Source organism: Talaromyces stipitatus, genomic scaffold (assembly GCF_000003125.1).
Source record: "Talaromyces stipitatus ATCC 10500 scf_1105507295517 genomic scaffold, whole genome shotgun sequence".
NCBI classification, from domain to species: Eukaryota; Fungi; Ascomycota; class Eurotiomycetes; order Eurotiales; family Trichocomaceae; genus Talaromyces; species Talaromyces stipitatus.
Genome location: NW_002990121.1, coordinates 15,699 through 41,060, shown reverse-complemented (window position 1 = coordinate 41,060; position 25,362 = coordinate 15,699). Strand labels below are relative to the sequence as shown.

At 43.2% G+C, this 25,362-nt stretch overlaps 11 protein-coding genes across 11 annotated transcripts, besides 6 other annotated features; 5 read left to right on the top strand and 6 right to left on the bottom strand.

The window, feature by feature from the left end:
- Positions 1 to 1,322: 1,322 nt before the first annotated feature.
- Positions 1,323 to 2,064, bottom strand: TSTA_000270 (uncharacterized protein; the record flags this gene model as incomplete). The annotated part of the gene is made up of 5 exons (XM_002487558.1): positions 1,323 to 1,397; positions 1,431 to 1,498; positions 1,571 to 1,691; positions 1,722 to 1,997; positions 2,035 to 2,064. 5 exons carry the CDS (start codon positions 2,062 to 2,064, stop codon positions 1,323 to 1,325), a joined length of 570 nt encoding a protein of 189 aa, XP_002487603.1.
- A 38-nt stretch (positions 2,065 to 2,102) lies between these two features.
- On the bottom strand, positions 2,103 to 3,881 carry TSTA_000260 (uncharacterized protein; the record flags this gene model as incomplete). Its single annotated transcript, XM_002487557.1, has 3 exons — positions 2,103 to 2,360; positions 2,421 to 2,831; positions 3,417 to 3,881. The coding sequence occupies 3 exons, from the start codon at positions 3,879 to 3,881 to the stop codon at positions 2,103 to 2,105; spliced, it is 1,134 nt and encodes a 377-aa protein (XP_002487602.1).
- Positions 3,525 to 5,033: a mobile genetic element.
- On the bottom strand, positions 3,948 to 5,042 carry TSTA_000250 (uncharacterized protein; the record flags this gene model as incomplete). The annotated part of the gene is made up of 2 exons (XM_002487556.1): positions 3,948 to 4,801; positions 4,913 to 5,042. 2 exons carry the CDS (start codon positions 5,040 to 5,042, stop codon positions 3,948 to 3,950), a joined length of 984 nt encoding a protein of 327 aa, XP_002487601.1.
- Positions 5,043 to 5,362: 320 nt separating this feature from the next.
- Positions 5,363 to 5,584: a mobile genetic element.
- A 36-nt stretch (positions 5,585 to 5,620) lies between these two features.
- Positions 5,621 to 8,626, bottom strand: TSTA_000240 (uncharacterized protein; the record flags this gene model as incomplete). The annotated part of the gene is made up of 5 exons (XM_002487555.1): positions 5,621 to 6,823; positions 6,900 to 7,411; positions 7,473 to 8,022; positions 8,090 to 8,319; positions 8,374 to 8,626. 5 exons carry the CDS (start codon positions 8,624 to 8,626, stop codon positions 5,954 to 5,956), a joined length of 2,415 nt encoding a protein of 804 aa, XP_002487600.1. The 3' UTR covers positions 5,621 to 5,953.
- A 2,067-nt stretch (positions 8,627 to 10,693) lies between these two features.
- On the top strand, positions 10,694 to 12,625 carry TSTA_000230 (pogo transposable element, putative; the record flags this gene model as incomplete). The annotated part of the gene is made up of 2 exons (XM_002487554.1): positions 10,694 to 11,026; positions 11,129 to 12,625. 2 exons carry the CDS (start codon positions 10,694 to 10,696, stop codon positions 12,557 to 12,559), a joined length of 1,764 nt encoding a protein of 587 aa, XP_002487599.1. The 3' UTR covers positions 12,560 to 12,625.
- Positions 10,697 to 12,343: a mobile genetic element.
- A 418-nt stretch (positions 12,626 to 13,043) lies between the features above and the next one.
- Positions 13,044 to 14,174, bottom strand: TSTA_000220 (uncharacterized protein; the record flags this gene model as incomplete). The annotated part of the gene is made up of 3 exons (XM_002487553.1): positions 13,044 to 13,500; positions 13,528 to 13,667; positions 13,755 to 14,174. The coding sequence occupies 3 exons, from the start codon at positions 14,172 to 14,174 to the stop codon at positions 13,044 to 13,046; spliced, it is 1,017 nt and encodes a 338-aa protein (XP_002487598.1).
- Positions 13,050 to 15,011: a mobile genetic element.
- Positions 15,012 to 15,476: 465 nt separating this feature from the next.
- Positions 15,477 to 17,198, top strand: TSTA_000210 (uncharacterized protein; the record flags this gene model as incomplete). Its single annotated transcript, XM_002487552.1, has 2 exons — positions 15,477 to 16,533; positions 16,687 to 17,198. Exons 1-2 carry the CDS (start codon positions 15,513 to 15,515, stop codon positions 17,196 to 17,198), a joined length of 1,533 nt encoding a protein of 510 aa, XP_002487597.1. The 5' UTR covers positions 15,477 to 15,512.
- Positions 15,522 to 17,030: a mobile genetic element.
- A 2,179-nt stretch (positions 17,199 to 19,377) lies between the features above and the next one.
- TSTA_000200 (uncharacterized protein) lies at positions 19,378 to 20,769 on the top strand (the record flags this gene model as incomplete). Its single annotated transcript, XM_002487551.1, has 4 exons — positions 19,378 to 19,914; positions 20,215 to 20,283; positions 20,341 to 20,543; positions 20,613 to 20,769. The coding sequence occupies 4 exons, from the start codon at positions 19,378 to 19,380 to the stop codon at positions 20,767 to 20,769; spliced, it is 966 nt and encodes a 321-aa protein (XP_002487596.1).
- Positions 19,699 to 20,427: a mobile genetic element.
- A 30-nt stretch (positions 20,770 to 20,799) lies between the features above and the next one.
- TSTA_000190 (uncharacterized protein) lies at positions 20,800 to 21,651 on the top strand (the record flags this gene model as incomplete). The annotated part of the gene is made up of 2 exons (XM_002487550.1): positions 20,800 to 20,974; positions 20,999 to 21,651. The coding sequence occupies 2 exons, from the start codon at positions 20,800 to 20,802 to the stop codon at positions 21,649 to 21,651; spliced, it is 828 nt and encodes a 275-aa protein (XP_002487595.1).
- Positions 21,652 to 22,462: 811 nt separating this feature from the next.
- On the top strand, positions 22,463 to 24,234 carry TSTA_000180 (uncharacterized protein; the record flags this gene model as incomplete). Its single annotated transcript, XM_002487549.1, has 6 exons — positions 22,463 to 22,948; positions 22,996 to 23,082; positions 23,116 to 23,731; positions 23,775 to 23,842; positions 23,896 to 24,088; positions 24,137 to 24,234. The coding sequence occupies 6 exons, from the start codon at positions 22,463 to 22,465 to the stop codon at positions 24,232 to 24,234; spliced, it is 1,548 nt and encodes a 515-aa protein (XP_002487594.1).
- Positions 24,235 to 24,458: 224 nt separating this feature from the next.
- Positions 24,459 to 25,325, bottom strand: TSTA_000170 (uncharacterized protein; the record flags this gene model as incomplete). The annotated part of the gene is made up of 1 exon (XM_002487548.1): positions 24,459 to 25,325. One exon carries the CDS (start codon positions 25,323 to 25,325, stop codon positions 24,549 to 24,551), a length of 777 nt encoding a protein of 258 aa, XP_002487593.1. The 3' UTR covers positions 24,459 to 24,548.
- Between the last annotated feature and the right edge of the window lie 37 nt (positions 25,326 to 25,362).

Sequence of the window (25,362 nt, the reverse complement as noted above, 5' to 3'; positions counted from 1 at the left end):
CGGATTGGATGCTGAGACCAGGCCAATTCTGACTACCAGCTTATCAGGACAGTAAGAGAAAAGGTAATAAGCAATACTGTATCTATTAAGAGTACTCTGTCTGTCTAAATACGCTTTCCAAATCAGGGCTTTATATAAGCATTGGCGGTGGTTTTCGAGCTATCATGAGGGGTGAGCAACGGCGGCTATATGGAGCCTTGGTAAGATGCTGAATTCTTGGTGTGTAATACATGCCGGTCAATTTCATATCAGGATGAGAAACATGGCCATTGAGATCCAAGACAGGTACTGACGACAAGAGACGGACTAGGATTGAGTCGCTTGTAGCGCAACCTTCGCGCAAGATTGGGTGTGTGACTTGTCCCGATCAGATAATCCGGTATCTTATATTCACTCCTTCCTAAAGCAGACCACACTATATTTCTTGGATATAGCTGATACTATAGGGCCATAAGGGGCACAGCTGGTTTCCGTATCGCTCGATAGGGTCAAAAATTTTCGAGTCGACCCGCCGCCATATATACCCGAGAAAGCAGATTCCAGCCTCAAGTTCAGCCCGGGAGTCTGTCACCATATGCCAATCCCCAACTTCTTCCGGCATATCTCACAGAAATTTGCTATTGGTGCTCATCTACGGATGCGTCTCGTTGTGGTAAATAGGGATCTGATCCTGTTTTGACATTTACGCAAATGTGGTGGAAGTGTAGGTTTGATTATCGTTTATTCAATGCGTCTAATCATGATTAACAACCCAGTCCCAATTGGTTGTGGGGAGACATAAACGACGATTTCTCGTTATTAGATTTGTAACCTAACCTTCCAGAATTTGATCATGCTTGTTGAAAGTTGTTGTGATTCAAGAAGTGCGCGTAGTAAGTCACCTGAGTACGGAGGTTGGAGTCAAAAGTATTGGGATGCACTAATTTAGCTGTTTTTTTGCGTACACAGCCTTACACTGAAATTACTATAGCAACCGATGTCTCTTATAAACTTATGGAAACTATACCTAATATAATAAAATTAAAGATGTGTATATACAGCTTATTTACCCTCTCTACACCTTAAACTTACCGTCTCACTGCATTGACCATCATTATCTTGCTGCAATTCTTGCTCCATAAATTCATACATCTGGTTTATTTCTACCACTAATTTACTTCCTAATTCCATTGCTGGCTCAATTAATAGATATCTACTTATACACATCGTCTCTTCTGCTTCTGGGCAGATGATTCTGGATTTATCCTCTCTACTAACAGTCGCTTCCGTGGCCCAAGCTGGACCTTAAAACCAAGAAATGAATGCTATTCCTGGCTAATAGCTCAATATTGTGTCCGGCATTCTTCAACATGTCCTGGTGCCTTCTTCAAACCCCGGGCATAAATAGTGCCTGCGGTCTAGGATGTATGGCTTCCTTGCTGGTCTGTCACCTTCTTATTTACCCTGTAATCCTGCTTGAAACCACCACTGGGGAGATGGGCCCGAGAGATGGCAATGGCTGCGTGTCAATAGTAGGTGATATTCTATTTGGTTTGCAGATGCTGCCGCGCCTCTTTCTCCAAAATCTTACTAAGGTAGCTGCTATCTTCTTCTCTCTCTCTTCGATGGGCCTTTGGCCAGAGGAATGGGGAGGGCGGCTCGGTCTTCTTAAAGGCAAGGATCTCCAGCTTCTCGCAGAAGGGAAGAATTAGCTAGAGATAGTAGACCATCATCTCACTCACCTCCCGGGGTAGATATCGATGGATGATCTTGGTCGATCCAGTGACATGATAGCCTTTATTGTAACTAGTCACCATACTGATTAGACCCTGCTCAATAAAGATACTGCGATGTCGTCCATGGATGGTATTCCGGTGGCGTAGGCTCAAGATCTCAGTTCCTCGCGCAGGCTGGCCCCCCGTAATATGACATAAAAGCAAGAGCAGTTCTAAAAACTGATCCTGGTCTCGAAGATAGGCCTGGATCGCTGGAATCTTCCATTGGATCTGATGGCCAGGCTGTTGTTAGATATAAATAAACTTATCCTGGAGCCACTTGGTATTTAATACTCGATTTAGTAGCCATCGTTGCCCATTAGGGAGAGCCTCTATATTCTGTGGATCTTATAGAAAGTTCCAGCCACAACAAATCTCCGTGGGATTATCTTTTAATTGGGAGAGAGGAATTGTAGGGATAATATCCTCCCAAGCCTCCTCATCATGGAGAAGAAAGAGTCTCTTAAGGCTCTGCTGGGCCTGCTGGATCTCAATCTGAATGAAATGCCGAAAGGAGGCCATAGTCATATCCAGTCCCTTATAGGTGAGCTGCTCCTGATCCTCCGACCAACCAATATATTTGAGACTAGTAGTGGTATTCTGGATCTTTTCCCTATAGGTGCGGAGTCAGATTATCTAGGTAAAGGGGCTTTGTGTTCTATAGACTAAAAATCGCTCGCGCATCTGATTAAGCGCATCAGCAGAATACTCCACTTTATCTTCTTCTTCTGCCTGGGTAACTGCCTCCTGAACTACCATCATCTGGGCTATCTTAATTAGACCAGATAACAATGGTGTATATGTATCAGCATCCTGAAAGGTCTGTTTCTTAGAATTGATACCGAGCACAGCTAGGAATCCAACCAATCCACTTTCATAGAGATCCCCCTTTAATAGATGATCAAGGAGGGCGATTGATAGACGGAGACAGGCCCGGTCGAGTAGGGCTTGGGCTTTAGCCAGCGTAGACCCATGGATCATGATTGGAAGAGGCTGTGGCATTTGATCCTGGCAGGCTAAGACTTCCATTCCATGATCGATCATCTCATTGAGATACTGAAGCTGCTGGGGGGTCAGCTGATGACGTAGTCAGACTGGCTGTTCTGGACGGGTACAATGGTAGATAAAGGAGATTAGCCATTGGTAGAGTGATGTATAATTCCGATAGGTAGCCTTCTATAAGTGAATAAATAAAGGCTGGTTCCATATCTGCTGCTGGCGCTGAGACTGACATTCACATTGAAAGTGATATTGTTGGAAACAGTTAATTTAGACTTGATCAAACATATTAATCTTATTTTCTTGAATTGATTGATATGCTTGCTGGATGATTCGGCTGACGCTACTAGCGAACTCAACTAGTAATGGTTCCTGTGATGGATCTGGCTGGGCCCCTAGTGGGATAATCTGGAGAAATGAATATCCACCTACTTGTCGCGTCGCCTCCCCCCACCCTAGACCGGGTGGTGGTCGGCCCGGACTCAAGGGCCACCCGGACTCAAGGGCCAAAAAATATGAAGTCTCATGTAAAATGTTTTACAGTCCACCAACGCCATATAAATTGCATATAAAAACTAGACAGGTGTTAAATACAAGCATTGTTCACCTATCTCCCTGAGTATCAAAGAAAAATCTGCTGTTTTGAGGCTCTGTTGAAGCCACTTCTTCCATCGGCTGCGGCACGCCAACGACATGGCTCTTATAGATTTTCAACAAATCCCCATCATGACGGCGTTTTATGAGGCGATTCGCATCTTTTACATAGAGTGCACCACTCGCTTTGACTTGGCGCTTTGTAGTTTTTTGATTCTTGCGCGTTGCTATATCACGAACCTTGGCAAAGCTCTCACGGTGTAGATCGCCTAATTCGGCCAAGGTGAGACTGCCTTGATTAACCACTTTTATACGGCGTGAAAGGCCCGGGCTTACTTTGTCAAGAATATCCTTTATACTGTCAATCGATTTCTCAATCTTATTGACATAGCGACGTAGTTTTACGGCCGTTGATGGTAGAGATATTGATTTTGTAGTTGGTGAGCTGGGAATAGTGTCATCCGCCTCGCTATATATTTTTAGTGCATCCCCTTCAGCAACAAGTGCTTCAAATGCTTCCTCTGGCTGAAGCATCATATCAAGTATAAGCCGAGGATTAAGAGGCCAAATTCCTCGCTCTCTCCAGCCGTGCCGAATCGTTCATGTGGTAAATGTCTTTATCCGGATATCGCGTAATTCTTCAAAAAAGTCGTTTTTATCAAAATCAAAGCCACCCAAGCGTGCAATCTTGTTCACAACCCGTCCATGAACATGTTTATATTGCTGAAATGGCACTCCATCGAGCGGTTGTAAAAAATGCGTAGAATGAGGCGGAAATCGGAATGGGCGAATGTGCCAAATTTCACAATATTGCACGAACTGTATAGTAAGATGAGTTGTATGATTATCCATAAGAAGTAACTGCCAATCCGGGAAGGCCCCGGGCCTAGAGAAGTGGTTAAAGTGTTGAAGCCATTCGAATGCGATCTCATCTGTGATAAATCCATTCAAAGCAGGTGCAACTAGCCAGTCGTCATTTTTTATATGCCGGTACCATTCCTCCAAATGGACCTTGCCTTTTGGAATCAATAAAGGTGGTATAATCTTTCCTTCGGCATTTATACCCTCAATGACAGTAATTGATTCTCGAGAGGACAGGCTAGATACCCTTTTTGATGTTTTTGGATATGCTGTTACCACCGCTTCATCTTTTTCTTGTCCAACAATGAATCCGGTCTCGTTAAAGTTCCACAGATTTTGAGGGCGAATTTTGTATTGTTGTATAGCGAGCTCGAGGTCAATAAACCAGCGCTCAATCTCACCATAATGCTCTGCAACGGTACGTTCCTTTTCTTGAGGTTTTTGAACGATTCGTACATATTGTTTTGGCAGGCGCTTGATAAAATCGTATACCCAATTTTTTCCGGCACGAGGGGCCTCTCCTGGACCACTGAAATCTTTGCCGAGCAAATAATTCGCACTTTCTTCAATTTGCTGATTCGTAGGAGGCGCACCTATATTATCTAGATACTCAATCCATAGAATAAGTGCCTTTTCTTGATCTAGAGATAGTAGGCGCCTCGTAGGTGGGCGTGTTGAGCGAGAGGGTAAGCCATGCCACCGACGGGACAGTTTTTTGCGAGACACCCCATATTCACGCGATAATTTGCTAAAATTCGGCTTTTTTTCGTGTTGACACGCACTGAGGGCCTTTGCAATCAATTCCTCCTCTTCTTTATATAATTTAGGGGTCATTTTGGCTCTGGTTTTGATGTTTGTAAATGCCAAGTTGAGATTTTGAAATTTTTGGCCCTTGAGTCCGGGTGGCCCTTGAGTCCGGGCCGACCACCACCCGGTCTAGGGTGGGGAGAGGCGACGCGACAAGTATACGGCTAGATCCGGAATAACCCTCGCTCGTGTAACTTTCACCATCGGGTAGCAGATTTGATGCGCCCGTAAATTACATGTATCGCTGCCTAGACGTGGTTACCAACCTTGCCATTTCCATCCCTTTCATTCCTTTCTTCGACGTAGTACACCAGTTACTTAAACATGATACGGCCTTGTACTATAGGATGGCACCACCTCTTGCACGATCAACAGTTCAACTCATATGTGATATTCTAAGAAGTGATGGGCCTGTATCTCAGGTTGCGCGTACTGCAAAGTGTAGCTGCAAAGCAGTCTATTATATTCAATCGAACCTTGAACTGTTTGGAAATGCGAAAGCTTCACCAAACTGCCCTAGACAACAGTAAATAATCACGCCAACTATGCTAAAAGCGTTGTGTGATGAATATGTTAATTACATTTTAGACTTTAGTGTCAAATTTGATTGAGCAGGCTTACCCAAGGCGCTCAGATCCAAATTTAATTCGTTGGGTTGAGGAAGAGTATAAATTTATTAGTAATTTCCATTCAAGAGGGGATCCTGTTTGATAGGTAGAAATTTTCTTCCGTATTTATTGCTGTTGGTAGGTTTCTGGGTCCTACGTTATCAATCACTCCCCCGAACTACCGGGATGGACATATACATCCGGACCTTAACATACTCAAACACGCATTGGGAGATCAAACGTGTACATAAAGAAGTGATTGATACACAAACATTGTCCTTGATGCTCAAGTACCGGCATTGGAAACAATTTGACAAATCCGCAATCCAATCACTGATTTGCGGGATTGACCATGCAGTAGTCTGTGTTATGGAGCGACAAATCAGGATTCCCTGCCCAGGTAGGGAATGGATGAGCGGTGCCACTGCCTCCTGCTACAGCGAATGTAAGAATAAAGACCATGATTTGTGTGCCACCGTCCAATGCCGCCGAGATGAGATAGTTCCATTCGACAAAGAATCTGGGGTGGTATTTTCGAATATACCATTGAAAGACGAACGCGACAATGAAGAAGGTCGTGAACCCACTGTTGATTCCAACAAAAAGATTCCCCATAAACCAGAGAATGATTGATGGGTTAAGATAGCCCCAAAGTCGGTTGCCAGTGATCTTGTACATAATGTATGCTGGAACAGGGACAAGGAATCCCAAAAGGAACACAATCGTAACCCATTCATAACGCGCACCAATACTGAAAAGTTTGGGCGCTATACTCCATGCTATAGCTAGAGAGTTGAACTGTTGAATGTTCTGTCCGGACCAAATGCTAGAGCCCTGAATAGATACCAGGAGAGGCTCTTGTGCGGCTACAACAGTATCCATGATGACCCAATTCATCAGCCCTCCAACTATGCAGCCTGCTATTTGAACCGCAAAGGTTATGCGTGGTGGTAAATGTGAATACTGAGCCAGTCTCAGATCTTTAGCTAGGAGCTGAGCCTGTTGAGTTGCATTGAACGTGAAGCAAGTGAAGTAAAAGTTGGCAAGGGGACGACCAGGGAACATATATCCGGCAAGCATCTGACAAATTGGTTGTTGATTGAATTGAAAACCTGTCATTCCCATTTGGGCGCCGAAAAAGAGGACGAAAATGAAAGTGAAAATCGTAGAAACCAGAAATCCCCACCAGGGTAAAGTAGACTATAAATTTGTTAGCATTTTATTATCATAAAAAAGAAGGATGAAATTCTGTGAGCAGTCATCGACATCTTCGTACCTTCATTGAGTAAAGACAACCAAGACCCACAGCCCAGCAGACAACAAGGACGAGGGCCCACCACCACAAAGGCACTTCTGCGTATTTATTCCTCATCATCAGCTTGTAATGGGGGTCCAGAGTTGAATCGTCCTGCTTTCTTTGCAGCCTCTCCTCGGGAGTCTCCTGATTACGCCAGAACTGAAGCCTTTGAAGACTAAAGTCTTTCAGAATTTGTGACGGGGATGCCCAGCTCCACGCAGCCTTTAAATCATCTCGGTTCCACAAAAACATGTATACGATTGTTGCGGTCATGCCCATGTTTGTGGTGAGAAGATAGGCTAAGTAGGTTGCTGTCAAATATGGAATACCCTCCGCCTCGAGCTTTGCATTGTCAATTTCAAAGTTATCATTCAAGATGAGGGACTGGTTGTAAATATTGTAGGTTGTGGAATTTGCGTTCGTAAGATTGAATAGGTCTTGGGACATAAAAGGGAGACTCTTGGCTTCCCAAATGTTACCGTAGTATAGACCTAGAGGCCTAGCGAAATTAGCATAAAGTTGACAATTGGCAAGAAAGACGGATTCCCTGACCTATGAGAAGCGCGTAACAACCAATGATTCCAATCAAGGTATTCACAGTACTTTGAAGGGGATACCAAAGCGGGTTGAAAAAAGGAGCAATATAATTCCAGTCAAACGAAATATTGAGCACCCCAAGGCCTTCGTTTCCTGTAGCTCCGCCAAAGAAATTGGTAAAGAAAAGATTATGCTGATCTGCAAGACAGAAGACCGAAATGCCAATCAAGGTGGTGAAAATATACTCGGGAAAGAGTTCCCATATAAACACAGCCAGGAATACAGCATACCATATTCGCATTTTCCGCTTAGTCTCCTTTCGGTCACGGTGGATTGTCTCAAGCAAGCTGGAAACCGGGATTGTCATTGGCCAGATCATCTTCGTTGGAAATACTAGCACGTCGCGCAAAAGCCCAGTAATACCAAAGCCGAGGAGCTGAGATGTCAAGACAATAAAAATGCCGGCTCCTTTACTCGGATAGCCTCCGTAAAATAGGTATTGAGCAGCGAGCGCCTCGGTAGCCAATGCTGACTGCGCAGCTGCTGATGCCATGATTGTGATTGCCTATAAGAGGAACGTCAGCGAATTTTGATTGCGGATTGACTTTCATTTCTTCCTCTCCGCAACATACAGCATGCTCCTTGGAGTTGAAGGGACCCGGGTTTAGATAACGTAGTAATCCACCATCAGTGATGTGGAGGCCACCAATCCTCCAATCAATCTTTGTCGGAATGAGCACAGCCATTAAATCACCGAGAATGTAGGCCCAAACAGTCAAGAAAACCAAAGAGACAAAGATAGTCTGCGGTTTGAAGTAAAAGATTTCCTGAAGGACGGAGCCGAAGATGGAAAGTCCGAGGCCTAAATGAAGGTTGGTAAAGATATCTCAAGCGGCTTACTTGTGGGATAACAAACCAAGGAAAATCACACGGAAGGTCACCACAGACATATTTGGGTCATCCTGGACATGGATGACTTTTGTGACAAGATCATTGGCAGTTTCCACCACTGTAGTGACTCCTTCTTCCTCGGGCTCAAATTTCAGGCCGTGCTCTACATCGTTGTCGCTTGTGAAGGTATTATTCTTTGGATCAACTTCTTTGGTCTCCGGAGTTGGTGAAACATCGTGAGATTCTGTTATTTGAACATCGAGATCATTGGATGCCATATTGGGAGAGAAATATTAAGATGAGACAATACAACCAAGGCGGCACGACGGGGGTGAAAACTACAAGAGCTTAGGAAGGGGAGTTTATAAGTAATGAGCTGTGTAGTATTTGACTCGAAATGGTCGTTTATCACTGTAAGCACCTTCCCTTCTAAGACTAGTACATACTACATAATCTTATCCCATGACCAAAGGAAAGCTTGTCTACTCCACCGATAAGTGGAGTTATAGCAATAGATTAGGGTTACATATCAAATTAGTGATATTAATGTAGTATTATACCAAGCCACATCTTCCACGGAACTAAATTAGTCTGTCATGCGCAGTTTCGCCATAGTCAAGATAAATAAATATGTTTCTGTATCAGCTTACTATAAATCATACTTATCTTTGATACAGAATCAATTGTGAGCCTCACTTCGAACTCGCCTGTAAGACCTGTAAGATATAAAGAGAAATTGAGGTAGGTATATGAGCGAACGGTTTGATTGTTACTTTCACATTCTACAGTACCATGGATTGAGACAAATTTTCAGACATCTCTATAGTAGGCCAGCCTTCATCGGTGCCTTAACGATAAGACAATACTGCAGCAGCACAGATATGCCAAAAAAAAAGCCCCGGAGTAACAATATTCCTGAAGTTTCGCTGTACAAAGATTTACCATCAAAATACATGACGTCAGTCATCTTTTCAGTAGGTATCTGCTGGAGCCTATTCACGTAAAACTGGGTTCTGAATGTGCAATACCGGCTTAATACCGATACCTAAGATAGGGGCTCGGAATAATTGAACGATACACCACCCTATATTTGGTTTCCTACTTGTACTCTTCGGATGTAGCTGTAACAACGTTACAAGGGATATATATATAATTACGTTCGAGAGGAATCACTGAAGGCTAAGCACACAAGGTAGGGTATGGAATGTCAATGTACTGAAACCTATCTCTCCTGCTTCCGCAGCATGCATTCTATATAAGAGACATCGATGTTGTTTCGTGGCAAACATCATTGACCACAGCCAGCTGAAAGTTTTCCATAGCCAGCTGAACATTTGACCATGACCAGCTGAAGTATCCACACTTTTGCCACTCTCCGTTGAGTTTGCCCTCGTATCAAACCAACCCTAATCCCTAAGAGATTGGACAAGCATGTTGGTTGTTACAATATTACTACCCTCGACACTAGATCAAAGCAATTCTCAACTGGTTCCCTATACTACACTATCACACATAGGACTTACACCAGTGTCAGAGTTATCAGCGTCCTTACAAATAATAGAAGTCGACTTTGGCCCTCCAACTCCAGCAATACCAATGCCATTTACTAGAGATATTAAGTGTAGACAGCCTCTCCAGGAAATTACCAGCAATAGGCGAATTTCACATCTATGACTTTTAAAATCACAGTATAGCTTTCTTAATTGCCAGTAGATAAATCATAAGCACTCTTTCTTTTCTTTCTCTTGCATTTAGCTCTCACTTTTTTTCTTTTACTACCTAATATCCTCTTCCTAGACCGTTAAATGCTTGTTTTATATACTATATTTATTAATGTTTCACTATCGCATCCGCCTAGCTGTCGGAAACTTCGGTCAAACTACCGTCGAGTATATCTCGGATAGCTTATAACGAGCTGAAGTTATAAGGCTTCTAAGTACGAAAGGCTTCTTGAAAGCAAAGTCTTAATAAAAGGATGAATATCCGGTTCGATAGAAGAACGTATACTCAAGTTGTCAAAGCTAAGGGGTACTTAGCACGGTTAATTCAAGACGGTAAAATAAAACTAAATACATGGTAAATGAGTGTCTTTATATTCATCATCGTTGTATCCCCTGATACATCTTGTTGTATCGCTTGATTATACATATTGTATCTTCTGCTACAATATGTCTAATCGCCTGATTAGTTCCTAGCCCTAACTTGTCCTAGCTTGTTCTTGGTTCCGCACTATCCTGTGATAGATACCGTCCCTCACCGCCTGAGGAATAAACCCACCTGAGGAATAAATTTACCCCAAAACGCGAAAAATCGCGAATATTTCACACCGCGATATATCAACCAATATGGCTTCAATGGAGCTCGCACTTGCAGCATTACGTTCAGCGGATCCTGGAGAAAAGCCTAATATTAGTTTGGTTGCAAGAACATACGGCGTTAGCCAATCGGGCCTTTATAAACGTTTTCACGGCGTTACAGGCTCAAAAGAAGAGCAATACGACAAGCAACGAATACTCACCACCACGCAATCAAGAGCGCTTATAAAATGGATAAATCAACTCACCGAGCGAGGCCTGCCCCCTACAAATTCAATGTTAGCGAACTTTGCAAGAGAAATATCTGGTAAAGAGCCTGGGAAAAACTGGGCTTCACGCTGGCTCAAGGCTCATTCGGATAAGGTGATTTCTCGCTATTCAACGGGCCTTGATTCGGATAGAAAAAAGGCAGATTCGGCATATAAATATGCTTTATATTTTGAGCTTATTGGACGGAAAATACAGCAATATAACCTCGGCCCAGAGCAAATCTATAATATGGATGAGAAGGGCTTCATGCTTGGAGTAAGCACAAAACGGAAAAGAATCTTTACTCGGCGCAAATATGAGCAAGGGGGCTATAAGCAGCATCTTCAGGATGGAAATCGAGAATGGATTACAACAATTGGTTGTATCTGTGCCAATGGAACTGCTTTAGCGCCTAGTCTTATTTATATGGCAAAATCGGGCTTTATACAGGATTCTTGGCTTCAAGATTACGATCCCCAAACACAGAGATGCTTCTTTGCAGCCTCAGAGTCAGGGTGGACTAATAATGATATCGGATATCGCTGGTTGGTGGATGTTTTTGATAAAGAGACAAAATCTCAAGCAAGCCGGGGATGGCGCCTTCTTATCCTCGATGGGCATGGATCCCATGTTACAATGAAGTTTATTGAATACTGCGACTCGAATCGAATTCTATTAGCAATCTTTCCGGCTCATGCAACACATACTTTACAGCCTCTTGATGTCGCTCTTTTCTCGCCTCTTTCTAACGCTTATACGAAGCAATTGGATGATTTTATAAGGGATAGCCAAGGCTTCACCCGGCTCACTAAACGTGACTTTTTTCGCCTTTTTTGGGCTAGCTGGAATGAGGTTTTTATAAGCAAGAATATCAATTCAGCATTCAGAACGACTGGTCTATATCCCTTTGATCCGGAGATTGTTATCAACAAATTCAACAAGAAAATCACCAGCCGGCCATTCTCAAGCGAATCCGGAGCTTCAATTATTCCTCCAGAAGATTGGAGACGGCTTGAGAAGCTTGTTAAAACTGTTGTTAACAATATTTATGATGAAAAGGCTGTACAGCTTCGAGAAACGGTGTCACATCTTTCTACTCAGCTTATCTTGCTTCAAAATGAGAATCAAGGCCTGAAAAAAGCTCTCATAAATGCAAAGAAGCCTAAAAACAAGAAACAGCCTTTATTACTAGGTTTACCATCAGAACAAGATGGTGGAGCGCTTTTTATGAGCCCTACTAAGGTTCAGCAAGCTCGTGATATTATTTCTCAAAAAAATGACGAAGCCGCGCAGAAGCAGGCTCATAAAGATGATAAAAAGCTTCAACAACAGCTTAAAAAGCAAGCTAGAGAGGCTGAAAAGGTTAAAAGAGCTCAAATCCGACAAGAAAAACGCGAGCAGCGTGAGCAAGAGGCTGCGGAAAAGCAACGGCTTAAGGACGAGCAAGAATTGGCTAAGCTAGCTGATTTACAGCTTCAAAATGATGTTATATCAACTCCAAAGGCTTCAAAAAGGCCTACAAAGCAAATTTCTAGGCAAGCAAAGCCAAGAGTGCAACCTGAGGCTCATGTGGAGGATAATGAGGTGGTTGTTACTACAAACCGTAGGGGCCGCGCGATACGGCCCCCTGCACGTTTTCGCGATTAACTTTTATGCTTTTAGATTCGCCATAGCTTATTTAGTGCTACACCAGAAATTCACTATATTTAATTATTATATGGTGTTGTAAAGCTTCAAAATATTCTGTACAGTAAGCCGTTGAAATTATTCCTCAGGTAGGGTTATTCCTCAGGCGGTGAGGGACGGTAAAGCCCTAGGCTAACCTTCTTGGGTAAGTGTGACAGTTTATCCATTAGCTGTGACGTGCTTATTCTAACAATCCCCTCTTCTGAAGGCTGACGTCCCAACAGCTCAATAAATAGTCTGTATATCCCATCTGCGCTGTAGGTTTGTTTTGTTTCCTAAAATGTCGCTTGTGTTGTGGTTCTGAGCAGGCTTGGCAAGGATTAATCCTTACGGCACGGATGGATAATCCTTATCAAACGTAAAATTACATCGATTATCGGATAATCCGGGATAAATTACAATAGTTTCCGTATAGCCAATACATAAATGTAATATATTTAATTAACTAGCCCTTAAGTTTCTCTTCTGCAATACCGGTTTTTGCCCAGTGTTTTAAACACTCTATTCTCTCAATATTTTCAGCTGATAGCTGTGCCCTTTCCCATGAGATTGTATGACGTGCTCCTGAAAATACTCTCTCAGGTTCATCACTCATTGCTGGAATTGATAAGATATCAATTGCTATGTATGAAAGCCTTGGCCAGCGCTTTTGTTGCTCATCTTGACACCACCAAGTTAGAGCACTTGTACAAATCTTGCGTGGAGACTCAGTATTATAGTCTTCAAATTCATCCTGACTTGCTGGTCGCGAAAATCCGTCAAGGTCTTCTGCAATTCGATCAAAGTCATCAAGATCTCGAGGTTGATCATTTTCATATGATCGCATGATCATAGGATAAGGAGCATTATTGCGATATTCTTCCCAAAGCTTTTTAACCTTCTGAAGTGCAGGCTTTTGCCAGCTCTTTTTCTAATTAGCCTGAATATACCTTATACGGCGAGCTGGATGAAGAATAAGTGCTGCAGCATAAAGAGGTGAATCATCTGATTTGCTGTAATATTTATTAAAGGCATCCCAACCATTCTGAATTCGAGCGCAGAATTCCTTATCTGATACATATTCAACCTGCTATACAATATTAGTTAGGTTTATCAGGAGTTAGAACCCTATAAAATTAAAATTTCTAATAGGATCTCCTTATAGAGTTTAACTTACTAAGGCATTTTCAAAGTGCTTAATAATAATATCCATCACAAAAAGCACATTATCAATTGTTGCTTGATCCCCTTGAGTTTTTAGGGTAGCTCGGTTAAAAAGACTTAGGAATTTGCTTGTCGTACAAAGCTTTTCCCAGTCTGTTGGAGATAAATACTCTGCTTCAAGAGTATCCAAATGCCTTTTTGTATAGCTATCAAGAGCAGCATCGAATTGAAGAGCCACAGAGAGCATATAATACCAGCTATTCCATCTTGTACGATTATCAAGTGGAATTAGCCTCCCAGCCAAATCTTTGAATTCTTTTGTACGGCCAGCTGAGCCACGAATATGTGCCATAATATTATGAAGTTTTCCAAGTGGCCCAATTGAGTGGAAAGTAGCCTTTCTTTGTATATCATTTGCTCTTTCTTCTTCCATGACTTCGTGTTCATCATATAGGCTAAGTTGCTCAATATCCACTATATCATGAAATAGAAAGGCTTATACAGCCAAGTTAATAACATGGCCAATACAAAAGATTCACCGATATGTTGGGTCCCATTTAATCCCTTCTTCCCGAAGATATTTAGCTATAGTGCGACAAAGCTTGTCATTTGCAGTATGATTATCACAAACAACAGCACCAAGCTTTTACAAAATCCTATAGTCTTTTAAGACTGGAAGAAGAGTAATAAATTGCTCTTCTCCACTATGATTTGCCACTATACGAAGGGCAATAAGAGCCTTTGATAACTTCTCTTCACTCTGTTCAACAAAATGAGCACAGATCCCAAGAAAAAGGAGCCGATTTGGAGAGGTCCAGATATCAAGTGAAAGATGAACGCTTGATAATGCTGACTGGAGCTTCTTTCGTATAATATCCTTCTGGACGAGCCACGATTGTTCAATTCTCTTAGGGATAGAGTTGTGCGCTGTAATAATATATCTCTCTGATTCTGGATTGAGCACTCGACATAAAGTATGAAACTCAGGCCATTCAACAACAGAGAATGGAAGGTTTCGTACAACGATTAATGACACTAATGCATCATCAATAATATCTTGACTCAATATCCTTTGAAAGGCTTGAGTATCAATCTGTTGTGTCTGACCTAAGGAGTCTGCTTTCGAGTATAGTTGTTGTAATTGATTGAGTATTGATTGTTGTAGGGGGCTTGGAGTAGAATTGATAAAGATCTGATGCTTTGATTTGAGATGATTTCGCATATTAGTAGTAACTGAGGTACCATATGACGATGTCGTACAGTGAATGCAGTACTGAATTGGCCGATCTCGATGAAATTGGGCCTCTCCATCTTGAGCTGGACGAGTATGAGCCCATGTTACCTGAGCTGTTGGCGTTTTCCCCTTTTTGACTCGGTTTCCACTGAATCAGCAGTAGGTAGAGATAGAAAATCAGATAAATATGCATCGGAATCCATATTTTATACAAAATAATTATAGAATTTGAGTTGGGAATCATCATGGGATAACTAGAAGTTGAATAATTTGGTGGGATTATAGGCGGTGAGATTCTGCCAATTATCCGTGATTAATCGATGGATTATCCGTAGAACGGATAAGGATTATCCATCCGATTATCCGAGCGGGAATTATCCTTGCCAAGCCTGGGGAAAGACTATCTACTTGTCGCGTCGCCTCTCCCCACCCTAGACCGGGTGGTGGTCGGCCCGGACTCAAGGGCCACCCGGACTCAAGGGCCAAAAATTTCAAAATCTCAACTTGGCATTTACAAACATCAAAACCAGAGCCAAAATGACCCCTAAATTATATAAAGAAGAGGAGGAATTGATTGCAAAGGCCCTCAGTGCGTGTCAACACGAAAAAAAGCCGAATTTTAGCAAATTATCGCGTGAATATGGGGTGTCTCGCAAAAAACTGTCCCGTCGGTGGCATGGCTTACCCTCTCGCTCAACACGCCCACCTACGAGGCGCCTACTATCTCTAGATCAAGAAAAGGCACTTATTCTATGGATTGAGTATCTAGATAATATAGGTGCGCCTCCTACGAATCAGCAAATTGAAGAAAGTGCGAATTATTTGCTCGGCAAAGATTTCAGTGGTCCAGGAGAGGCCCCTCGTGCCGGAAAAAATTGGGTACACGATTTTATCAAGCGCCTGCCAAAACAATATGTACGAATCGTTCAAAAACCTCAAGAAAAGGAACGTACCGTTGCAGAGCATTATGGTGAGATTGAGCGCTGGTTTATTGACCTCGAGCTCGCTATACAACAATACAAAATTCGCCCTCAAAATCTGTGGAACTTTAACGAGACCGGATTCATTGTTGGACAAGAAAAAGATGAAGCGGTGGTAACAGCATATCCAAAAACATCAAAAAGGGTATCTAGCCTGTCCTCTCGAGAATCAATTACTGTCATTGAGGGTATAAATGCCGAAGGAAAGATTATACCACCTTTATTGATTCCAAAAGGCAAGGTCCATTTGGAGGAATGGTACCGGCATATAAAAAATGACGACTGGCTAGTTGCACCTGCTTTGAATGGATTTATCACAGATGAGATCGCATTCGAATGGCTTCAACACTTTAACCACTTCTCTAGGCCCGGGGCCTTCCCGGATTGGCAGTTACTTCTTATGGATAATCATACAACTCATCTTACTATACAGTTCGTGCAATATTGTGAAATTTGGCACATTCGCCCATTCCGATTTCCGCCTCATTCTACGCATTTTTTACAACCGCTCGATGGAGTGCCATTTCAGCAATATAAACATGTTCATGGACGGGTTGTGAACAAGATTGCACGCTTGGGTGGCTTTGATTTTGATAAAAACGACTTTTTTGAAGAATTACGCGATATCCGGATAAAGACATTTACCACATGAACGATTCGGCACGGCTGGAGAGAGCGAGGAATTTGGCCTCTTAATCCTCGGCTTATACTTGATATGATGCTTCAGCCAGAGGAAGCATTTGAAGCACTTGTTGCTGAAGGGGATGCACTAAAAATATATAGCGAGGCGGATGACACTATTCCCAGCTCACCAACTACAAAATCAATATCTCTACCATCAACGGCCGTAAAACTACGTCGCTATGTCAATAAGATTGAGAAATCGATTGACAGTATAAAGGATATTCTTGACAAAGTAAGCCCGGGCCTTTCACGCCGTATAAAAGTGGTTAATCAAGGCAGTCTCACCTTGGCCGAATTAGGCGATCTACACCGTGAGAGCTTTGCCAAGGTTCGTGATATAGCAACGCGCAAGAATCAAAAAACTACAAAGCGCCAAGTCAAAGCGAGTGGTGCACTCTATGTAAAAGATGCGAATCGCCTCATAAAACGCCGTCATGATGGGGATTTGTTGAAAATCTATAAGAGCCATGTCGTTGGCGTGCCGCAGCCGATGGAAGAAGTGGCTTCAACAGAGCCTCAAAACAGCAGATTTTTCTTTGATACTCAGGGAGATAGGTGAACAATGCTTGTATTTAACACCTGTCTAGTTTTTATATGCAATTTATATGGCGTTGGTGGACTGTAAAACATTTTACATGAGACTTCATATTTTTTGGCCCTTGAGTCCGGGTGGCCCTTGAGTCCGGGCCGACCACCACCCGGTCTAGGGTGGGGGGAGGCGACGCGACAAGTATATAGGAAATTTGTTGGATTGGTGGGTTAACTCCAGGCCAATCCTGAATAATTGTTACAAGGATGGTAAAAATAAAGAAGTGAGTAGCAAGATTCTATCTGTTCTGTTCTCTCTGAGTACATCAGGTTCCAAAGCCGGGTTTATATAGATATTTTGCCAAGATGTGTAACAACTAGCAGACTTGGGGTTCTCACTGTTCCAAACAATACGGTCATGACGTCTCAAGTCGAGTTTCAGGTGCACCAGGTGAAGGTTTATACGTTTGAGGATGGTTTTTGATTATATACCTTGTTGCAAATCCGGATTATCTGACACCATGCCGTTTTCATTGCTCCGGCCATAAGGAAGGAGTCGGGATCATCAGCATACAAACAGACGATACGCTCATCCTCGCCGACAGCGCCTTCACGAAGAATGAAAAACCGCCCATACTTGAGCTCATGTGCCTCCACTAGTCATACGAAGTTCTCAATATTAGCCATGGCGACTTGCATTGTGATAATATCTATCTTAATGAAGATGGCGAAATTAAAATTGGTGATTGATTTCACTAGTGACGATTTACTACCATTCCGCTGATACCTCAAGTAGGAGATATTGGGAAAAGCATGATCCAAGTAGGAAAGACAAAAGATATTTCTTGTGACGTGCAAGCGGTTTACAAGATCGCCGATGAGCTTCTCAATCTTGACGGTAGCCCAGATACAACCAGTATGTCATGGATAATGGCTAAAAGCTTCGTTACCGGAACGAGCGATATTGATTCTCGAACTCTTCTAAAGGTACGAAAGTTTAGCAATGGACTGTCCTCGATAGAGCTAATGACTATATAGTATTCTTTCTTTAGAATAAGTCAGGATTCCTGGTATTTGTCAGGGCTCTGGACACTGTTCACAGTTACTCTGATGAGTGTTGGATGCTCGAGATTCAGGAAATTGATCAACAATGAATACTGATGAAGAGCCTTCTTATACCTGCCGAGTCAGAACCTCCATGGCATGCATATTGAGATGTGCAGTGCACACGATTTATAAACGGTTCGCAATAGCCTTAGAATAGCTGGTCACTTGATTATAGTCAACTAACTCAATACTGGCCTAAAGAACTCAATCATTTCGGCTTTTAGCATTGATCTAAGAACTATCAAAACGGACTGTTGACCAAACGAAGCCCAGTCAGCGTTTGACGTAAGTCAACCTAAACTTATTCACAAACCAGGCCTGCCTATTCCCGTTCGGAGTCGCTGATCGTATCGCAGGTCACCAAGAGTTCCCGTTTGGTGTCGCTGCGTTGAAGCTGTCTTCCCGATGGTGAGGTCATTATGGTTCCCGTTTGATGTCACCTAATATTAGTGGTGTTCCGCACTGGGTGTCGAACTTTTGTCGAACTCGGCTTGGCGCCCAGCCCTCTCAAAGGAGCAAGCGGTGAACACTGATTACATAATTTTCTTGGCAAAAGTTCGACATTTTGTCGAACTTTCGCCAAGACGCTAAGTCATGTGACTAAACCTCGCACCAAATCCTTCTTACCACGCACCTTTCCCTCGCCATTTTACAATCATGTGATCGAGACTTACACCTGGATCCACAACTTAGCCCTAACTATTTCTGGCATCCTGTTCCTGGATCTGGTCTCTGCATTTGATTAACTGCTCAGCTTTAGAGTCAGAAATGGCTTCTTTTGGTGGCAACACTTTGTATTGTTTTACTAGCCTCTTGACCCACTTACTATATATTTAGGGTGGTGATCTAGCGACACCAGGGTGTCGTTCTAGCGACACCCCCACGTGACTCAGTTATACGGATTGGATAATTTTCACGTGTCATGTGATTAGAAAATCAAATTTCCTTCCAAACATTGCCATATTTGGCAATGGAATCTAGGGTTAGGGCTAGATTAAAGCAGCGCTCAATGGTCTTAAGGCACTCAGGCATGCAGTCTTATTGTCACACAAGATGCAGGTCGTCAAACATTTGCATCCTTTATCTTATGGCATAGCGACTTAATGGCCTCAAATCAGTTATTAGCGTCCCTCCTCCAGGGCTATGAAAGCTCTGGAGATGATGCAGAACCTCAAAATGATCTTCACAATCGAATTCCACTTCCCCCTCGTCTAGAAGAAGAAGTATTTGACTCACCTGATACTATTATTGAATTCATCAACAACTTTGCCCAGAACCACGGCTATGCGGTTTCCAAACGGCGCTCAAAGAGAGCTAAAAATGGCCATATCAAGACTGTGTTTGTGAAGTGCTCTCTAGGAGGGGAGTACCATGATCGTGTGGTTGAGCGTACGCGACAAGAGAGCACAATACTTACTGACTATCCCTTCTCCATCGTCCTGCGACTTCAGCAAGATGACACTTGGCTTGTTAATATCAAAGAAAAACACCATAATCACGATCTGTCGCCAATATCCACTCATTCAGTCCATTGTTATCGTCAAATACTTGAACATGCTACCCAAATCGAAGCCCAACTAGAGAATGGAATTGACACACGCCATATCATTGCTTCACTTAGGAAGAAGCGTGGAGATAATGTTGGGATAAAGGACTGAGATATATACAATTTCAGACGCAACATGCGAAAGCGCTTCTTAAATGGTCGAGAGCCAATTCACGTCCTTCTCAGCTCATTCCCGGAGACTGGAGACTGGGTTGTCAATTACCAAACCCATGATGATATTGTCACAGCTGTGTTCTTAACCCATAAGAGCTGTTTAGATTTACTATAGCTTTACAATACTGTGCTCTTTTTAGATTCCACTTACAAGACCAATAAATATCGAATGCCCCTTCTTGATATTGTTGGCTGCACGGGAACCAATAAGACATTCTAGGTCGGATTTAGCTTCATGAAAAATGAAAAGGAGGAGTCTTATTCATTTATTCTTAAAAGCCTTGAGCAGGTAATCTTCCGTATGGGGCTAGGGCATCCAAAAACAATCATTACCGACAAAGATTAGGCCCTAATGGGTGCTATTGAAGCTATATTTCTATATACACGAAATATCTTATGCATTTGGCACATCCAAAAGAATCTGATGGTTAAGTGTCGGCCAGCTCTACGCCAGGAAGTCATTCGAATCGATTATGAGGGCAAGGGTATGAAGAGCACCCTAGTTGATGAATTTAAAGAGAAGGTTGAAGCTCATTGGGTCGCTTTTTGGTAGGACTTTATGAAACTCGTCAATGCATATACTGAGGAAGAGAAAGATGCTGAGTGGAATAATTTCAGGGCTAAATACAGCCATAATGTGTGGGACACGGTCTTCGAATATATCAAGAAAGAATGGCTTCAGGAAGATACAGCAAAACACTTTTTAAAATACTATACCAATGAGTATCTGCATCTCAACAAGCAAGCAAGCTCACAGGTTGAAGGTGCCCATTAGATTATCAAACGTGACCTTGGAACTTCCACAATGGACCTACTTAGAGCCACACTATCAATTGAAATGACAATTGAAAAACAACACCAAAAAATATGGCAGGAAATTGAGGATGAGCGCGTCCGAATAAAGATAGATTTCAAGAACCTGCGGCTTTTTAAGCATGTTTTGAAGAAGGTCTCAAGTCATGCACTGAAAATAATCCATAGTATCTTTGAAAGATACCTCCCAGAGAGCGCCCCTGATAAAAAGCCAATTAAGCCCTGCACGGGTGTGACTCGACGGACTCTAGGGATTCCTTGCATCCACAAAATCAAGGAATACTATGAGGCTGACATATCGATTGAGCTTTTTGAATTCTGTCCACATTGGCGGCTGCATACCGACGAAGACCTTCCTCCTGTGGATCCACGAGAATTAGTCCTGGAGCTAGAAGTAATCAGACCGCGTGGCCGTCCTCCTGGTACAATTAACTGGCCAACTACAAGCGAGCAGAGCCAGTCAGCTGAAGATAGATCTACTAGAAGAGATCCCTCTGCATTTGAACATCTATTGACTCAAGAATCAAGCCGAGGACAAGGAAGTGGCCACATACGTAGTAGCTGTGGAGGAGGACAGGCAAGGAGTGGGCGTGGAGCAAGACAACGAGGTCGTGGTAGTCATGGAGGAGGACAGGCGGGTCGTGGGCGTGGAGGAAGACAGCAGGGTGGCGAATGTGGTAGCGGCTCTGCAGGCACCAGTGAAGTTAGCACTCAAAGTCACGAGAATAATGATAATGAAATTAGTGAGAACAGGGATAATAAGACCAACGAGAATCAGATCAGAAGAAGCAAGCGACGTGGCCGTGGCCAGCCAGCGCCATGGCTAGGCGATGAGAATGAGTAACAGGCAAGGAAGGTGCAATTTCTTTTCTGAGACAAGAATCTTACTTTGCTGAAATACTGTATGATTAGACTAGCAGGAAAAATGACAATTGATAGTGATGTGATAGACTTAGCCCTAACCCTAGATTCCATTGCCAAATATGGCAATGTTTGGAAGGAAATTTGATTTTCTGATCACATGACACGTGAAAATTATCCAATCCGTATAACTGAGTCACGTGGGGGTGTCGCTAGAACGACACCCTGGTGTCGCTGGAACTAGGGGGGTGTCGCTAGATCACCACCCTAAATTAAACGGAATATAAACAGACGACTAGGCAAAAAAACTTTACCTCGATTAAAAATGGTAGTCTTTAAATCTTCACGAATAGACTTACCGTGCTCGGGTTCTTCGATGCTCCGTCCTCAACACATATAACCTTGAATATAATGTGGTGAACCGGTGGCCATTTCGAGTAATGCTAGGATCAACCGAAATATGAAAGGATTTGAGAATAGTCATGGGAAAAGAGGTTATTCACTCAACTGAAGTCTCGACTTTCCTCGATTTTCAAAAGAGGTATGACACACAGCTGATCATCTAGAAGGTTCTCCAGACATTGTTGTCTTCTGGTGTTCCTGGAGTGAACAGCAGCGTAATCTTGCTAATTCGACGACGCCGAGTACGAGCTAGTCTCGTGATTGGCTTAGATGGACGTGAATCTCTTGAAACAGAACAGAAGCCCAGTCTCTCACATGACGGACTGGCTAGATAAATACCAGAGGCTTCCCACAGTCTTCGTTCTCTCCTTTTCTTAGGCCTTCCTCACAACATGGATATCATCAGCATTTATGCCATCACCGCCGGCGGTGTTTTTGTCGCTCTTTTCCTGATCAGTATTCTTCCGTATTTGTATCAATTAGCCAAGAGCCTTGAACTGTACATTTCTCGTTATTTGATTTTTCCATTCTTTCTTCGTCGCCATCGCTTCGTTGGCCCATGGACACGTGGGGCTGTGTTAATTCACCTTCTCTATACTGGGGTCAATCTGTTCTGTCTCTGCTTCGGTGTCTCTTCGCCAACAGAATTTGCAGATAGATCAGGGACTCTGGCTGTGGTCAATATGGTCGCTTCATATACGGCGGGACACGTGAGCTTCTACTCAGATATATTGAGTATTTCTCGCCACACATGTCTCCAGATCCACCGGGGCACTGCTTGGATGGTGAGCGGTTTGTTAGTCCTACATGTTGTCTTAATTTCCACTATCCAGAGTAGTTTCTCATTGGATCGAACGAGCAACCTTTTTGCACTTATTGTAAGTTGTTGACCTCTTCGTGCATATTGTCTCTGATTTGAAAATAGGGGGCCGGATGTGTTGTGGGACTCACACTCTTTACACTGCCGTATATTCGCCGTCACATTTTCGAAGTGTTCCTTCGAACCCATCAAGTCCTTGCATATATTCTTTTATATGCTATGTAGCGTCATATTCCGTCTGGTAATCGCCTATCAAAGATTTGTATCATTACCACATTCGTGTTGCTCTCAATAGCGCTGCTCCTACAGCTTGGCTTTCTCATCTATCGAAATAGGATCTTCTCGTTGCGTGGATGGCCTCGGGCGCGGGTTTCCTGTAACCGCCCGAGAATTGAGGGAGAGAATGATTCGAACGTAATCATTCAAGTTCGTGTGGCCCTCACACGACCGGTGAGGATTAAAGCGGGACAGTACATCAATTTATGGATACCTTCGGTGACCTGGTGGTCATGGACACAAATGCATCCATTCATGGTTACCTCCTGGTCTCACAGCTGCCAGGAGACGTTGGACATTCTGATTCAGCCTCGACGTGGATTTTCTCGCGAATTGCTCAAACAGGCCCGTTCAGCTCAAGAGGGATCAGCTTCATTGCGCGCGTTTATCATCGGACCACATGGCAGGAGCGAAAACGTCGATCGTTATGAGAGTGTTATGTTTGTAGCAAGTGGCTTTGGTATCACAGCTGCCATTCCTTATCTCAAAAAGCTCGTGTATAGCTATAATACCTCGGCATCTCGAACGAGAAGAGTGCATCTTGTCTGGGAGGTTAAAACTCTTGGTGAGTACTATGACGTCAAGCTATCTTCCGCTAACATATCAAGACATCGCAATCGCGGTGCAAGGTACCCTAAACAGTCTCCTCGAAGATGACGTCTTAAAGAAGCGTTACGTAAGTGGTATTTTCCTCACTTGCTAGTGCAATCAGATGCTGAGCTGGACTAGATCTTGACCATCTCTATCCACGTGAAATCTGGTCAGATCATTGGCGACGTGATGAAATTTGGAAACCACGACCGAGCCGTCGTTTACAACGGCCATGCAAATTATGATCAGATCCTGCATGCGGAAATGTCTGGAGAGCTCATTAAGCGGCTTCCAAACGCTAAAGAAGAAAAGGGAGAGTCATTGGTGATGGGTATGCGCCATCTATGAGCGATCGCTTCATCTACTGACAAACTTTCAGTGGCGGCGTCCAGCCGAGTCCGCGACCAGATACGATTAGTCCTTCAAGACTATGTACACCAGAAAGCGAAAATGGTTATTCTTGAGTATCAACCTTGAGCCATTAACTTAGTAACAGAGCTAGATGACTTCATGCAACCTATATAGATATCACTTATTTGTTTCAGCCCAAGGAGTTCTCGGCCTTTTTCAACTATCTACCCTTTTGAAAATTGTATCTTGACTTTGATTAGAAAATCCTGTCCAAGACATGACACTAGATTGCTAAATGAAACATCATTCCACCAAAGTAACTTCCTGGTTAAGCTGTGATCTAACCCCTACTTGTCTCACCAAATGTGTGACAAGTATAATACAGTATCTCATGAGGACGGGGTTGTTCTTATGAATGGCGCCTTCTCCAGGGCATTCGCTTAGATCTCCCAAATTCTGCGTCCTAGGCTGATCAATCGGGGGCCGAACTCCTTCAAAATAACCTCAACATCTGACATATCCAATTGACTCGCTCCACAATAATCTTTATCAGTACCGAACGTTGCAATCTTCCACTGAAATTTCCATCTTTCAATAGCAGTCTTCGCATCTTCAGAATCAGCTCTAATATTGGTTGCCAGCATATAGAAGGAAGATCGTTTGGCGTGGAATCTCGTATGCTTGAACAACTGGATAGAAGCAAACTTGTCGAATGTGTGCAAGAGCTGCACCGTAGCTAGAGCCTCGACTTTGTGGAGAAGGACGATCATCGTCCCTCCTGGAGTGAGGTGATTGAGTGCGATTGTCAGTTGCGTAAGACATAATCTACTAGCTTCTGTACGTACACGATAGTCAGCACGGCCGTGATTGCGGAGCACTTGACCATCACATATTATAAGATCAAAAGATTGTCTTGGATCGAATTGACTCGGAAGAAAATTTCCAGCATCCGGATGCTCGTTTGGAATACAAGACAGTCCCATATCCTCTGCCAACATTGTTACATCCAGAAACTTGAGAGTAACGCTGGGACGCTTGGGTAGGAGAACCCGGTGCCCCCCATCTATTCTCGGTAAGCTGAATGCTAGTGCTTGGGCTTCAGGGTTACAGCTGAGGGCTATCGCAAGAAACCCGCCCGGTGCCATGCACATGTCTAGGATAGAGTAGCCATCACAGTAAAGGTTCTTGATGTGAAAGACCCCAGTCACTCGATGCATGTCATATGCGATGGTTTCATCATTTTATAAAATTCCT